The 16,888-nt window shown below is 43.0% G+C and overlaps 1 protein-coding gene across 19 annotated transcripts in view; it reads left to right on the forward strand.

Moving 5' to 3' along the window:
- DNM1 (dynamin 1) overlaps positions 1-16,888 on the forward strand; it is a 66,379-nt gene that overhangs the window by 11,133 nt on the left and 38,358 nt on the right. For all 19 annotated transcript variants that reach the window (XR_004244095.1, XR_004244094.1, XR_004244091.1 and 16 more), the window contains exons 2-6: positions 12,598-12,671; positions 13,846-13,995; positions 14,376-14,579; positions 15,096-15,194; positions 15,875-16,035. Coding sequence is in view for 12 of the 19 variants with exons in the window: in XM_032130990.1 (XP_031986881.1) it covers positions 12,598-12,671; positions 13,846-13,995; positions 14,376-14,579; positions 15,096-15,194; positions 15,875-16,035 (688 nt within the window). In the remaining 7 variants the exon portion in view is untranslated. The remainder of the gene's footprint in view (positions 1-12,597; positions 12,672-13,845; positions 13,996-14,375; positions 14,580-15,095; positions 15,195-15,874; positions 16,036-16,888) is intronic.

The following is a 16,888-nucleotide window of genomic DNA, read 5'->3' on the forward strand; positions in this document are numbered from 1 at the left end:
GCACTAGAGGTGTTTGCAATCAGTCTGCTGGGTCTTCTTCAAGGGCTCAAGGGGCAGTGCCTCTGTACCATGTTCCCAGCCTAGGTTGATCCTAATTATATCTGGAGCCGCAGAGGTGCAGTGCGTAGCAAGGAACGTGGCACTGTTCCTGCATACTTCTCCAGGCAGAGCAGAGATGTAAATTGGCATCTTAAATTCCCTCTGCAGGACAGCCAGGCACTGTGGACAATTTGGTCAGGATGCCTGAATGCAGCATAACTCTGTTACCCCATGGAATTCTGTCCTTCCTGCCTGGCCTGTTGGAAGGGAAGCAGGCTACCTCCCCATCCACATCACACTCTGCCTCTTACCACTGACCTGAGATAAGTTATCAGGGTACATGCATTCAGCTTTATAAACCCACCACCTATGTGTGGCCACAAACAGCACATCATGGCTTGTTGAGGTACCATCCTTCCTCATGCAGGTTCTGTTTAGCTTTGTATCTGTGGGCTCATCAAAGGGACTTTCCCTTTTCCAATGAACTCTTTCAGTTGTCTGTACCCTTTAAGGAATTCGGGCTCTGGGCAGCCTGTCTCTTTTTCTAGCACACAGTGGTGTCTGGAAGTAGAGGAAGTGTCATGCTGCAGTGATGAAATGTGCCTCCAGCTACATTTGTTCTTCTCTTGGGTCTTGCAGTAAATACCAGGACTCCAGAGGTGTAGTTTTGACAAGAAATCCAAGATTATACTTAGCCCAAGTATTTGATATCTTTGAATTTGCTGTTGTACGTGGTTTCCTTCTCTGAAGGAGAGAAGGACAAAAAGGGGGATAATCCCCTTTTTTATCCAGAGCGTCCATGCGATGAGTAGTGTGAATATTAGTTACTGCTACACAGTATAATGGTGTCTCAGAACACAGGAGAGCCTCTACTGCTGAGCAGCCTTTAGTCTGGACTCAGCTGCAGCCTGGCTCCAGAGATTAAGACACTGGTGGTGGGAAATAGCAAGGTCAGCCTGCTGCTCGTCGGTCTTAACATCCATTAATCCTGGGGTGTTACTGTGGCTGTGTTTTCCCATCAGCCATCCCTGTCCCAGAGTTTTAGTGTACAGCTTGTCCTTTTGTTTTCTCACAGCTCAAGTTGCAGGTGCTGAACAGGTCATGTTTTTCAAGGCTGCAGCCTTTCTGTTACAGTAGAGCCAGGGGTTGTCGGTGGATTTGTTTGTGCCAAAGCAGAGCAGCATTGCTGTGGTGTTATGACAGATAAGTGCGGCTTGAAAAAGAGACAAAGATGCTGGGTCATGGGTTTCACCTTTCTGGCCTTAAGAAAACCTGTTTCTTCACTACTGCCATAGGGACTGAACTAATTTGATGCTCTGGGGTGTTGATGCTGCTTGGTATTTTCTTCTTGGAGACTGTCTGGAAATTACAGGGAGATTCTGCGATTGCATAGAAATTTTTGCCAGCGTATATATGCTTTTGAAGTAGCAAGAGGAAAACTTGCTTTTGTGCTGTGATGGTGAAACTTAAATCAGGCAGACATAAAGGTCTGGTTTGCAGTTTCTGGGGTGCAGAACACATCGTGCAGTGCAATATTTCTGGGGTGGGTTTGTTTTTTTTTTTTTTCACATGAGTAAAACCATCCTTGTTTCCTTTCTCCTGGGACTGTAATTCTTGAAATCAAAACTGCATTTTCCACAAATGTGTAATCCTTACTGCCACATCCATTCAGGATACACCAGGCTTATTCTCTTGAGTTCCTGATATTGTCATGCAGAATCAGTGCTGTATTATTCTTTACCGTGAATATCCCAAGGCAGCAAACAAAATCCAGGACTTCATTTTCTATTACTCAGAAAATCCTAGAGGAAGCTGCACGGCAGCAGTGCTGCAATTTTCCGCTCTCTCCAGACTCTGCTTCCCCAGCTCTGCAGCCTAGAGTCAATGCGGCATTTGCTATAACGGGCAGTGACTTTTTGAGATCAGGCAGTGCACTCTAGGCTGTACCACTCTCTAAATAATTCTCTGCAGTAAAATGCAGAGCTCCAAACAAGAAAATGCCTTTACAGTTTTTTATCTGCAGAAACACAGAGTAAATTGGCTCACAAGTGCACGTGAGGTGCTGGAGTGCTCTGTTTTGATTTCCCATCTGTGTTCTACCTCCTTGCGTATTCTGGACTAACCCATCTGCAGGAAGATAGCAGGGAGGGAGCTAGCAGATAACCCTCAAAATGGAGGAGGGGAAGAATATTTCTGATTAATTATCTCACAGCAGACATGAACTGAAGCAAATGACATTTTGGATGAGGTGGTCGGGTTTGCATGCTTGGAGTGCCTCTTGTTTCTCCTCCAAACTCTTGACCTATAGCTGTAGACACTTGGTTAAAACCTCAGCAGCTTGGGGCTGATGCCCACCAGTGAGGGATGCAAGAGCTGTGTGGATATCAAACTCATTTGTTTCTATGGAAACAGTGGATTTCACCATGTTTTAGGGAAGTGGGAGGGGAATGATTCCCCCCCCCCCCCCCCCCCCCCGGGCCTCGTTCTGGCTCTCAGATTGGATTGGTTGCTGCACAACAACTGTAGAGCAGCAGCCCATGAAGGGATTATCTATCAGTCAGTGATCACAATTAGGGAGAGAAGCACGTGGCTCCAATCTGCTCCCATTGCAGGATTCCCAGGGTCACAGCCCTCCATGGCACTTAAAAGCAAAGAGTTTAACCTTGGTTGCTCGTAGCCCCAAAGGAGGGCTGCATTACAGTGCAGGCAGCTGCACCCAGACTCCTCAGTTGGGATGGCTGAGGGAATGAGCTGTGCTTGTGCCTCACCACACCTTTTTGGTAAGAGCTGAAAACTATTTGTGGTGTCTACAAGGTCTGGAGGAAGCTGAGATCTTTCAGACAGGCTTCAAGTGATTGCTTGCTGATGCAATTATTGTACTTCCAGTTCGTTGTACTGCTCTCAGAAAGTCCCAGCACTTGAAGCGCTGTGACTGGAGATGATGATTTTGAGACCTTTTTTTCAAAAATGAAAGGTAACAACAAAGGAAACAAAGTTGTTTCCTTCGTGAAACAACAGAAGGAATCAAAGCATGAACATCAACCTCAAACAGGTTCAAATAAGAGGCGTTTTCACTAAACCCCATACATTCCTAGCGGTCTGTAGAACTGAATCTCTTCAAACGGGCCTGGTGCCCTTGCGCAAGATCCCAGTGCTGATCCTTCTGAAGGAGTTAACCAACACCTCTGTATTTCAGGCTCTAGCACTGACTGAGAGGGAGAGCTTGGATTTCTAGATAGAAAGAAAGCAGACCATGGGAAACTGACAGAAAGGGTAATGCCTGTGTGTGCTTGAACCTTTTCCCAAGGTACTCCCTTGTTTCCTACAAATGTAGGACAGGACCTGTGTAACTGTCTCTAATGGGGAGAAATTCTTTTTGCTCAGCTTCTGTCTCCCCTTACTGTATATAGGGACTTCCTATATTCCATGTTATGTAAACTGAGTTCGGGATGAAGGGCAGCTTCTAGCAGAAATTCTTGCTTTATGCTGTGTAGTACAGCCAGTAAATCAATTGGATGGGATAATCCTGGTTATGGATTTGCAGAGGTGCATCAGAAGAACGCAGCAGCATCTCTGCCTTACTTTCAGGTCATCTAAAAATATGTATATAGACCTTGAAAGTCAGGCCAGATCCTGCTGTAAGGTCTACCAAGCATAAAGCTGGGGTGTGCTGGCTTCTTTGGAATTACTGTAGACATACAGCAGCAGAAATGCCTTGGGGCAAACTCTTCGCTATGTCAGTTTAGTCTGCAGGCTGGCAGGCCCTCAGGCCATTGACTGAAAGCGTAAGAATGCCCGTGACTTCTTTGGAAGTCTTTTGCCCTGTGGAAGCAGGGCAGCCGTGACGGCTCTGTAGTTGTGCATCTGATTAACTGGTGCACAGCGGCTCCAAAACAGCCATGACTTGGCATGATGCACACAGCTGTCTTCCAGATTTTGATCTGTCCTGAAGCTAGTGGAGTGTGAAACAGAAAAATCAGCCCAAAGGATTCAAATGAAAATAAACAATAGCAAAACTTATCTTATCCCACTGCTTCCAACAACCTGTATAGAGGCGTGTGCTGGAGAGGGGCTGAGATGCAGAGAAAGGAGATGTGGAAAAAGTGAATGAGAGAGGCACCAACTGCCATGGATGGCTCCTGGGAACCAGTCTGTGCAGTGAGAGATAAGCCAGAAAGCAGAATTTAGTGCACTTGAGGAGGGGTGGGAGAGAGAGCTGTTTCCAGGTGAGTGTTCATATAAAAATTGCTATGGGCTTTCCTTCTGGCTTTAGCAGTGTTAAGGAAGGTGCTGCAGGCAGAAGTCTGAACACAGCCCCTGCAGCTGAAGTATCGGTGATGTGAGAGAACATTGCCCAGGGTGTCCCCTTTCATTTTCTGAGCCCCCTCAGCCCACACTTGACTCAACAAACACGTTCTGAGTGGGAAAGACACGTTTTTGATTAACACTTCTGATGTTCAAGGCATGTGGGCCCTCCCAGAGACACAAGAGCCCATGAATATGACAATGCCTTCCAGTAACAAAAATCTTTGTCCTGTTCTGTAGGAAGGATCTGGACACTACCAAAAATTACCCAGACAACAGTACTGGACACTGTCACCTCTGTGTGTGTAGATCAGTGGCCAGTAATTGTGTTGTGTCCCAGGGTGAGGAGACAAGCTGATGATGAAATGGCTGAGATGGAAGCTTGAAATTCAACTTCTGTCTCTTCATGGCACGTCATTTACCCCAAATGTCAGTGAAACAAACCTCACCATTATGCCTGTCCACAAGGAACTGGATTTGATTTGCCAAACTCATTGTGTAGGCTTTCAAACAGCCAGGCATGCAGCTTTCTATGGAGGTGGATTCTCTTGGAGGGGGCAGTCTCCTGAAAGGTTTCTTGTCTTTTCAGCAGAGCCTGTGGTGTGGGGTCATTGTGGTTTTTGAAATGTTTTGCAATAAATGTAGGTTTCTGCTGTGGCTTTATTGAGTTTATAGATTAACTCTATATAAATACACTATATTTTTCTTATTTTGAAGGAAGTGAGAGCAAAGTGTGGGAAAAAGATGCAGGAGATCTCCAGAACACGTCACATCCTGGTCAGTGGTAAAAAGGGCATAGGAAACCCAGCAAAGACAATTCTTGTGGTGAGAATCATGTCAGTTCTGGAGCAGGATGTGATGTGAACATGTAATACTGCTATTGCTACACTTACTTATTACACTGAATTAACATAGTTGCTGTCCTTTCATGTTTGAAGACCTCAGTGCCTCAGTCTGCACAAAACCTTGGGCAGAACATCCCTGCTGGGCCCTGTGCTGGTATCGGGTGCAATTTTGCACAAAGGAATAGAGCAACTCGAGGCAGATTGGGAAAAGGTGCCAACTTCAGAAGTTACTTTCTACTTCATTCTCTACTCTCTCTGACTCGTGTTTGTGAATTATCCAGTATTATGTTGTAAATGTGTCCAGCTTATACTGGCACTTGTGTTTTCCCTGCTTGGGCAGCACCTGTGAATTTTCTAGGACGGTCTCTGGGAACTCAACTTAAGCACAGCAAAGTCCCACACTTAAGAGGCTCCTTGGCCCTTTTGCTTACTGACCTGGGGAGCTGTACTGGGGAGAAGTGGCCAGGTATTAGAGAGGCTGTCTGAGGGCCAGAACGATTTAACAAAGCAATTATAAGTGTTCCGAGACAGTACAATAGTGTTAACCTCCCTCTACACTATTGTAAATAGGAACTCAAGGTACAAGGCAGTGGGAAGCTTTCTCTTCAATTTTTTTGTTTCTCCTAACATGTATATTATGATGACACTCATGAACTGTTGCCTGTCTTTATTTTTCACAATTGTTTTCTTGAATAATGAATCGTTGTGCACAATAATATCGCCAGTATACTGGAAAATTGTGTACTTACAATAGATCTTTATTTCTATATGTATCCATTGTGTGACCAGTACCAATTGCATCCTAAGAAGTTACATTATACTGAGTGCTTATGGAATTGCTCTTGTTCACTGTGGCTCAGGACTAGGCACACTTGTGCTGTGGTGATTGGCTGATAAACAGTGCACATCCTCTGGCTTAAAGTTATCTAAAGGTGCTAACCTTAATGGAAAAAATCATGGCCTAACTAGGAACAAGACTAACCACATGATTATGAATCTGTATGACTTGTGTACAAGTTCACATGATGCAGTATGAAAGGAATATGAGAGCTGAGGGCAGAGAAAAACAAACTAGCAGGTTGATGTATGTTTTTTTTCATAATGCACCTGTTTTTAATGCTTGCTGTTCCTCTTGGCCTGTCCAGCTTTTTTTAGTTGAGAAGTGCTTTGACTCAGGCACAAGAAGAGCTCACAGAGTCAACCAAGTTAGCAGGAAACTCTGAATCTGCAATGCAGCCCTTTTGGCAACCTGCTGGGTGGCAGAGGAAAGAACAAATTTGTCCTTGTTCTTGCCCCACACCTGAGTTATGGAATTGCTTGCGAATGTACTTGCATGTTGCTTGAAGGATCAGAGCACCAGGAAGGTGCTCCAAGGGCAGTTCTACATCCTTTTCCTTCTAGTAGAACTACATGATGTCTGTTGTGAAGGAGCACCAGGAGTTAGTGACCAAGAAGTACAAAGCTCCTACTGTTTCTCAGGTGTTTGTTTTAGGAGTCAATATGATTAATAGTAAATATTTTTAGTGTGTGGTTAATGTTCCCCATAGGGGTCAGCCTGTGTGCTAAGGATTCATTTTGATGTGCTGAAGTAAGAGCATGTTTGAAAATACAAGTGCTGTGAGATGAAGCGCTGTTCAGATAAATGTATAAGCTGTCCATAGAATGGAGCTTTTATGAAGATGTGAATGTTGCTGATGGGCGCAGTAATCAGAAGAATCATACATCAAAGGTACCAATACCCCTAGATTGGCTTCTAAAGCACTGTGCCGTCATGAGCTAGGGAGGAACTACTGATCTGGGTGTGTGAGAGTGGTGAATGATAAATTATAAGCCTTGACAGATGAAAATAGTTTGAAGCTTAAGCAGGAGCAGGTCTGAAATGTGTAACCAGCCAGTAAAATCCATAGGGACAGAACTGTATTTCTTGTGGTATATTGGCACAGTGCTTTGTGCAGTGCATTTCTGATTGAATGCTGTCCTCAGGCACCATCAGAACACAGGAAGTTACAAATACTCAAATTAAAATACAAACAGCCATGTGAAATCATGGAGGCTGTGTGAATTTTAATTTTCTGAAACTAATACAATCCAAACTGGGGATTAATCACATCTGTTAATGTACTATTTGTCTATAGATGTATAATAGGAAATCAAATTAAAATTAAATGATCAGATGCTGGTGTTCCCTTCTGTTCTTTGCAACTAGTTTTATGTCTTCATAAACTGCTGTTTGGGCTCTTTAATTGAGGCTTTACGTTCTCTAGTGCATTCTAATTCAAGAATCTCACAATTCTGGCAAACAATTGACTGCAACAATGCTGTGTTGGTTTGTCTAGACTAGGCCTAGATTTGTATTTCAGAGCCCTCTACAAACAGCTTTCCGAGCCTTCCAGCTTCTCTGGAGACAGGGAAAGCAAGCATTTGCTCTCTCTTCCATGTAGAACAAGAGACGGTACCGTGGGCTCTGTTCTGGTTTTGACTGCTGAAGAGCTCTGTTGCAACTTCAGTGAAGACAATAATCATGCATGAAAATCTTTAACTCAAAGTCCTTTCAAAAATACAGATTGCCAGTGGATGGAGAAGGTGCAAAACTTGAATTTGGTGGAAAGAGGGAATAAATGATGCTCATATTTGCTGTAGAAGGGAATCCATGGAGAAGCAATTGCAGCCTGAGCTGATGTGTGGGGATGCCGTCAGTATGTTCTTGCCCTTCCTTGTTAGGAAATTGTGGTTATCACTTCTGATATCATGGCTACAGGGTCATAAAGAGGTTTGTGAATACCAGACTGCTGGAATGAAACAGCACTGTAAACGTTACAGGAATCTCTAAGCCTTAGAGCACAAACCTAAAGCAGTGAGCTGACACTTCTGGCAAAGCATGAAGGGACAGACTGGCTCCTGCAATCACTCGTCTTGTGCTTATCGGGATTGAGAGCATTTATTCTAGCAAAGCTGGTGGACCAGGCACAACATGCCCGTAGCAATCACTGAGATGCTCTAAGACTTGCTCCTCCTCCAGAGATCTCTGTATCTCATTTAACAGGAAGACATCAGATCAAGTGTTTGACCAAAGGAGTAAACAAGTATTCTTTGGTCCAACAAACTGTGTATGTGTGGACACAAATGTACCTCTACTGCAGCAAACTAGCTCATCTCAGTTTCTTTTAATGGAGACAGTCACATTTTCTTCAGTGTAGCAACAGTGAATAAACACAAGAAACATGTCTGAAAGTTTCAGTGTGTGCCTCTTCAGGTACTCCCAAGCTTTCCATATGGGTATCTGTCCTACTTTTTTTGATTGCATCTATCTTTGCTTCCCTTTCCATACAATATATGTTGAATTATATGAGCAGTTTGTCAATCTCCTTTGTTTTATGAATAGTCTGGGCAAAGTGTCTTTGGTTGATGATACTTTTAACTTCTAGTTGTCTGTACTGTGCAAGTCATTAAATTAATTCTAAAACTTGTTTATAGAGTAAAGGTGGTTTTTGTCACTAATAGCCACTAATAACTTTTTTGTTCCGTCAGATTCTAACTTACCTAATGCATGAGGGCTCTTTGTATATAGTGTCTGGCTTTAGTTAAAAACTTCAAACAAACAAACCAACAAAACAAGGAAACCCCAATTCCCAGTGCCCTGATTATAAATGTATTGTTGCATGACATCAAGATTGTATTAATGTGTTTCCAAGGTGTTTGGATTTTGTTTCAGTGTTGCTCTACAGTAACTGCTACATTGGTTCCCTTCCCTTCAATATGTTTTATACTGTGTTACTAATGCAGCTTTCAGCCCAAATCTGCACTCTCATGCAGCTCTGCATACGAAACTAGAAATAAGACTGGAAGGGATGCTGTGATTGGGCTTGCCCCGAGGTAGCTAGAACTGTGTAAACACTTCAGAACTGAGCAATGCAAAATAGAACAATAAATGCCCTTTCAGGTCACTTTCCTGCCTGAACTCTTTCAGCTTGAGACCTGTCAAGATTTGCATCCTTGGTTCTTTTTTGTCATCTTAGTTTAGAAGAGATCTATCACTGGTCAGACCAAGAATTTACCTACCTCAATATCCTCTCTCTGAGAGTTGTTAATAAAAAAATGAGTGTAAAATACATAGAAATAAGTCTTCCAATAAATGATGTTTTGGGAAATGTAGTTATCTGAGCCTAGTTTTCCAACTCTGCTAAAATGCTTGGAATTGCATTGCTAGAACCAATACCTTAATCTTTTGATTCAGAATTTTGAGTCAATAGCTAAGAAAGCTAAAAGCAAATTAAGTGTTTATATTCCCTGAATACAGTTCTGTCTGTTTTAGCTGCTACTTTGTATATTTTCTAGATGAAGCCTAGCCTTGAGAAGTGGCAGTGTTGTGCTTTAAAGCACCGGGAATCAAATGTTGTTATGCACTTCTGTGTGTTACAAACAAAGCAACAGGAAAAGAACATTCCAGTTCTTAAGATAAAAAGTGAAGGAGGAAAACAGGGGGTTGGTGCCCTCAACCTGAGTAACATATTTCAGGCACAGTATTGTATAGTGATGTATGCAATGAGGTTCTGGTGTCATGCTAGAGGCTGCCTTGTCTCAGCACTCAAAGCCTTTATAACATTTTATCTCCGAAGACTTATTCCATCTTTCTTTTTCCCCCTTCAGCCTTGCTCTTTTACATCTCCCCTGCTGGAAGTGAATAAGCCAGTTTAACTCCTCTGCTCTTGCCTGCCTAGGTCACCTGGCACGTGGTGGTTTTTACCTGGTGTGTTGTCTTCCTGATTCTGACTTGGTGTCATCACTTTGGGCTGCTCTTTCTGGAGCAGTAGCTGTGTGTGTGTAGCTCTTCCTCCAGGCTCTGAAGCGAGCTCAGACTGTACTGGGCATGTTGTCTGTGCCACACGTGCTCTGTGGTTGTAGTTTATTTGCAGCAGCAGTTTGTGCCCCCTGCAAGAGGGCAGGCAGGGCTCTCTCTCCTCCTGCTCCTTGGCACTCAGCCAGCTCAAGTTTACTAATCCCTACTTTTTAGTTTCTATGATTTGAAAGGCTTAGCTGGAGCAGGAGGAGGAAGGAGTTTTTCCAACAGACTGCAGAGAGAAAAGAAATGAAGAATAGGAAATAACATGGCTAAAATGGGATGATACTGTGTAAGTTGTAGGTTTTATTAATAAAGCTTTTTGGCTGTAACTCCTGATAGGAGTCAAGTGTACAGAAGGCTTGAAAGTTGAACTGCATGTACTTCTCAGTAGTTTGTGGGTATGAACACACATTCATTTTCTGATACTAGGGATCAGATTTGCATGTATTTTCACTCAGAACTAGAGTAGCACTGAAGATTGTTGGTTTAGGTGACAAGATTTGGCTTATGGATTTGTTGTCTTGTCCTCTAGACGACTTGGTGGTTTTTGCTTGGAATAGCCTGGGAGCTACTTGAGTTAACACAATAAATTGAATAGTTTTTTAATAATGCTGGAACCCAATGCTGTAGGTTTTCTGTCTATCTTTGTCTTGAGATTTTTTTTTTCTTAGTAGCTATGATAAGGACAGTAGAGAAATCAGGATATTAAGCAAAGCAGAAGGATTCAGGAAAACATAGTCCAGCATGAATAGGATCTTGCTTCCTATTGATTTCATGCTTATAAATGCAAGTGGTCCTTTTTCTACAGTAAAGCAAGATTTGATACTGCAAATTGGAAACCAATAACTAGAAGACTGTCTCGGTGTGCTGGAAAGGGAATCTGTAGTATTAGGATTCCTTTTTCTCAGGTACAAGTTCAAAATAATTCAGTGGATCTTAAATGGATGTGTTATGCTAAAAACTGATGCAAGGATAGGACTTTTCCACATATCGACCACAGGCATCTATAGGAATGGAGCTGAGATAGCAGAAAACTGTTAGAATGGCTCAGTGTCTTAAAGATTCTGGGGTTAATCCCACTGGAATGGAAAAACTAGAGCTGTATGATTTGAAAAACAAATGAAAGGCAATCCCCAGTTAACTCTTTATAATTCTGGAAAGTCTAAAATAATGAGAATGAGTTTCAGTCTAATTTTAACTGGTCAAGTTGTACCAGAGGTTCCATTATTCCTGACATAGTAATTAACAGGTGATATTTTTGAGATGTTAGAGGATGTACGGTGCCTCCTTACACTCATTTTACTTGAACCTGCTCTCCAGTTTTTGATATTACCAAGTTATTCTGACATCCCCACAGATGGAGAATTACTTTTATAACTGAGGAAATGGAAATACAGAGAAGCAGAATAACTTGCATAGGGTTACATAGGAAATGAGTGGCCAAACCAGGAGCTGAGACAGAGCTGCTCAAGGCCTTGTCTGGTGTGTAAAAACAGAAACTCATTTCTCATATTCGTGGACTTCGTCAGTGTTAAGTTCATGCAGGAGTAAGAGGAAGATCGCAAAGTGGAGAGCTCTGGATTTCTCATTCAGCAGAGTTAATAGTTACTCCTGAATTAGCAAAATTATTCCTTGCCACAGCTATGAAGGGAAGGAGGATCGTCTGCCAGAACCCTGCCAATGTAGGCAGGGCTTCTTTTAACAGAGAAAACTATATTCATGCTGTAGGAAACATATTTTGAAGTGATGCTTCTCCCAGTAGGCAAGGAAGCAATTGATTATATTTTCAGAACTGCTCAGTGGCTCCTGAAGAGCCACATGAACAGCCAAGTACTAGAAAACCCGGCCACAAACTAGCAAGGTCATCAGCAGATGCAGTGGGCACGCCTAGCTTTGGATTGGAAAAAAGGAAAAGCAGAGGAGAACTGGTGGGCTGTGGCTGCTAAGCCAGCATTTGGAGAATGTTGGTGAAAGGCTGCTTTCCCTTGAAATTACTTGAAGTACACAAAAATTCAGGATTCATGTAAATACAGAAGGAAACTACTGCTTTTGCCTTAGCAATACTGATATCTTGAGTAGTTATAGCTGGGAGAGACCCTGTGTGGAGACAAGCCTTTGGCTGCTGGTTATTTTCTCAGTTGTATCACGTGGTGTTTGCACACTGGGACAATGTGGTGTCTTCTCAAGCCCCAAGTGCAGGGTGTGAGTGAATTTGTGTAATTGTTTTTGTCAAAAGGAGGCACGCTAGTTTTTTGGCTCTGCTTCAACTTCTCTTTCTGATGGAAGCACAGACAGCTGTATTAAATGGGCTTGTTAACTTGGAACTTCAGCTGAAGGAGCTGTGCTGTCACAGACATGGTTAGAGGGACTGTGCTGTGAGTATAAACTACTTCAGAACAAGCTCTTGCCCTTCTCAAGGAGAAGCACTTTGTGTTAATGCCTTAAACTTCTTTGTGCTCGTGGCTGGGACTCTCTCTTAGAACCCATATATACTTATATAGGCAGAAAAGCTGTGAAAAGGGAAGGAAACAATCACTCACTCATCCAAAACTTCCTGTTTCATTTCAGGGACTTTCTGCCACGTGGATCTGGCATCGTAACCAGGCGCCCACTGGTCCTGCAGCTGGTAAATGCCAGCACAGGTATGTGAGCTCCCTTCCCCTGTGTGTCCAGCTGGACTGCTGTGTTAGGAAGGTATTATTTGATCAGTGGCACTGCTCACTAGAGAAAAGAAATAAGAATCTTCCTCAGGAAAAAACACCTGCAGCCTTTTTGCCTGTTTAACATGTGATGCATTAAGTGTCCAGAAGCAAAATGCTTCTTAATGTTTTGTTTTGGTTTTAATTTATTATTCAAGGCTCCATGCACACACATCATAATTTTCCTTTGCCTACGCAGCTGTGACTCTCATGAGTGGGTAAGACCTAAAAGCCAGATGATCCTGCTGAAAATGTAGTGGATTAAGGGGGTGAGATAATGTACAAAAATCCAGTGTGAGAACAGTGGGGTCTGTAGAGGAAAGATCTGAGAGTTCTGTGGCTGGTCTTTTGGGCAGTTCACTGGTTTTGCTACTTACTTGTAGGATATTTTAATTACCCTTTAATTTATGTCAAGATCTCATCTAGGAGTTGACAAGTGAATGTTTCAAGGTACTCTTCCTGTGCTTGATAGATAGGTTTACCTGACAAAAATTTTATGTACAGTAAGAAGACAATGTAACTTTTAGGTGGCTTTAAAATTGGAACAGACGGTTCTTGTAGTGGTTAACCTGTTCAAGGACTGATACAAAAAGTCTCAACCACCAGCCAATTCAAAACCATGTCAAGAGATGATTTGGGTTTTTTTTTCCTCTCAAGATTTGGAATCTGTTCTCATAAGTAGTGAGACTGTTGTTTACACCCAGCACTTTAATACAGAGGTACTCCGAGTCCTGGATACCGAGGTACCTCCCAGTGTAGCTGGGGAAGCCACAGCTGCCACAGGCAGGTGGATGCAAAGTTTGGTAAGTATCAACAGGGAATGTCCTGGATTATTACTTGGCTGAAGACAAGTGAGGATGCCAGCTCTGCTGAGACAGAAGCTGGGCTGTGAAGATGCTGGGCTCAACTGAACTATCTCAGATGTTGACCACATAAATATGACTGCAGTAACTTCTGTTCCAACCTGCAGACTCTGTCAGGAAAGGCCCTTGCCAGACTTAATCCCTTCAGTTGTGTTTTGTTGTGTTGTGCTTCAGGATGTGATGCTTTCATCATACTTTTGAGTGTTTCTCTGATTTCGGTGACTATTTCTGGCTCTCTACTTCTATTTAAATAGAATATGGTGAGTTCCTCCACTGCAAAGGAAAGAAGTTCACTGATTTTGAGGAGGTCCGTTTGGAGATTGAGGCTGAAACAGATCGTGTTACTGGCTCCAACAAAGGGATTTCCCCTGTGCCCATTAATCTCCGAGTCTACTCTCCCCATGGTGAGTCCTAGTGCAGTGGGACCAACTCTTCTAGAAGGCTCTCCAGTCCATTATGAACTGGAAACAAAGTACTGTCGTCTTTTCCCCTTCAGTGTAGCATTTGTGGAAGGACTTTGAGGGCACAGTTTTCCTATCAGTGTGAAAACAAGTGATTTAAAGGGAAGGGTGATGAGATCATTGACAATCACACTAGAAACAACCTGCAACTAGTTCTTACTGAGCAGTAACAAGAAGGGAATAGAAAGCTCTGTGTGCTTTTGTGTGTGCATCTCTTAACCCCTGTGATATATTGGAGTCACTTTAACTACAGGTGATACTTAAAGACCAGAACATTCCTGCCTTAACAATCCCTTATGCTAACTCCTGTGTGCTGTGTCTAGTCCTGAACCTGACCTTGGTGGATCTGCCGGGTATGACAAAAGTCCCTGTAGGGGATCAGCCCCCTGACATCGAGTTCCAGATCCGAGACATGCTCATGCAGTTTGTCACCAAAGAGAACTGCCTCATCTTGGCAGTATCCCCAGCCAACTCTGATTTGGCCAATTCTGATGCCCTGAAGATCGCAAAGGAGGTGGATCCTCAAGGTAAATGTCTCCTAATTTATCCTGGCATTACTAGACAATGGCCTGATTTTCCTTTGGCTGTGATTAGCACAGTAGCTGTGGCTCATGTCTGTTGTCTTGGGATGCATCTTTGCCAACAAACATTCTTGTGAGAGGTATTAGTGAGTACTAGCAGTTGCTGTAGTAGAAATTTTGCTACTCCCCTTTCCTTCATTTGTCTAAGCCCCATTTCTGAAGAGTTGAAGAATTTCATTTCCTTTAATCATCTGCATTTGGCCTAGAAAGAACTAGGAAAATATGCTCTAAAATCCTTTTCTGCTGTGGCATAGCTTGTGCATTCAGCAGGATACAACTGAGAACTGGTCTTGATTTTTGTCTGTTTTGCTCTTGTGGCCTCTTGTACGTGATGGGAGCCGTAATGTGTGAGTGTGAGAGCCCTTGAGTAGCTAAGTTGGGCAATCTGTAACCTCTGTGAACAGAAGAAAATAATACATGAGTTGTTTGCTTGATCAAGTATGTTTGTGGTTTTTTCCGTAGGCCAACGCACCATTGGGGTCATCACTAAGCTGGATCTTATGGATGAAGGAACTGATGCACGAGATGTGTTAGAAAACAAATTGCTTCCCCTCCGTAGGGGTATGTTTCCTCATGCTTTGTCCATGATCTCCTTCCTCTGTTTTCCCTTTGTGAGGTGTCCTGCCCTCATCCTCTTCCTCCAGTGCATCCCCTTCCTGTAACATCTCTTACAACTTGTGGTTAAGCCATCTCTGTTCCAAGCTAAAACTGAGAAAAGTTGGGGAACCAGGCTCAGTCATGCTGTTTAACAGGAACTTTTTAGGTATTTATACCTTGATATGTAGTCCTAGCAGAAACACAACCATATGCTCTTATCTTTACTTTCTTTTCAATAAGGCAAGCTGTGAAAGTTGTCTAAAACACCCCTCTTGCTGCTATAGTAAAGAGATTAAATAATTCTGGGCTGTGATACATGGCTGTGGCCATGGCAAAAGTACCTGTGCTAAGGACTCATAACAGGAGAGTCTGAAATAAATGAGACTGGAGTGTGCTTTGTGTTTGGGGAGCAGTAATAAATAAGCTAATTCTCTGTTCCATACCCATTTTTGTCCTGCACACCAAAATGTCAGAAGCTGGGCCATTCAAGGAAATTCTAATTTTAAACTCTTCCAATTGCCCCTAATAATGTGTTGCCACTAGAATTCCCCTTTTGTAATGCTGCTGGCTGAGTAACTTCCTTCTCAAGTCTGAGTCTCATTTACATCTTTGCAACCATCTGATCTCTAACCCCACTCTCACAGGTTACATTGGTGTGGTCAACAGAAGTCAGAAGGACATAGATGGCAAGAAGGACATTCAGGCAGCTCTGGCTGCAGAGAGAAAGTTTTTTCTCTCCCACCCAGCCTACAGACACATGGCTGATCGCATGGGAACCCCCTTTCTGCAGAAAGTACTGAACCAGGTACTGTCCACAGTCAAGAACTGCTGCCCTTGGTGTCATTGGCTGTGAAATACATTGAGGCCAATAATGGAGCTTGCCCACCAAAGGCAGAGAGAGCACAGCATTTATCCTTTCGCTTTTAAATTCAATAGTTGGTTCGTGGTATATGCACTATTAGGATGCAAGGTCTTTCTGGATAAGTTAAAAGATACCTTCTAAATTCTTGTGATCTCAGTATTTATGGCATACTGATAGTCATTTCCCGTTTATTGAGGCTACCTTATCCGTATTTTTCATACAGTAGCAATTTACTGTTGCTTCCCTCTCTGCTCCCTTGAAATACTCTCTGAAGTGAAGAGAGTCTCTTTCCTGTTTCTCCTTATTCAAATGTTCATCTTTAAACTGGAGTTTCCCGCAGCTGTGCTTTGTGAAAACCCTCTTATTAGAGCCCCATGAGTGATTTTGGCTCCTTCCACCTTGCCTTTTCACCCTTTTTTTTTTTAGAAAGGGCTTTACCACTACATTGGGTGTCAATGGTGTGCTAATCTGAAGGCAGAATAGCCTTTGCCTCTGTGTAAATAGCAAATGCTAATACTTGTATGTCAAGTTTATTCTTGGGTTTGAGTCAGCAGGTTTGTGTGGAGGGGAGTTTTGCACCAGACTAGAAGGTAAATGGAAGGTGAAGAGTAGAGGGGGGCAATAGGCAGGAGCTGGGGAGGGGGAATACCTTCAGCTCGTAACTGGTATTTGTCCTGGGGTAGACATTTTGTTAGGACCACACAGAAGAATTGAACACAGAGAGGAGCTTTCATCTGTTTTGTAGTGTGGAGGCAGCAAACTTCCCAGTAACTACCTAGAGGTTTACTGTCGTCTT

Source organism: Corvus moneduloides, chromosome 21, assembly GCF_009650955.1.
Source record: "Corvus moneduloides isolate bCorMon1 chromosome 21, bCorMon1.pri, whole genome shotgun sequence".
NCBI lineage: Eukaryota > Metazoa > Chordata > Aves > Passeriformes > Corvidae > Corvus > Corvus moneduloides.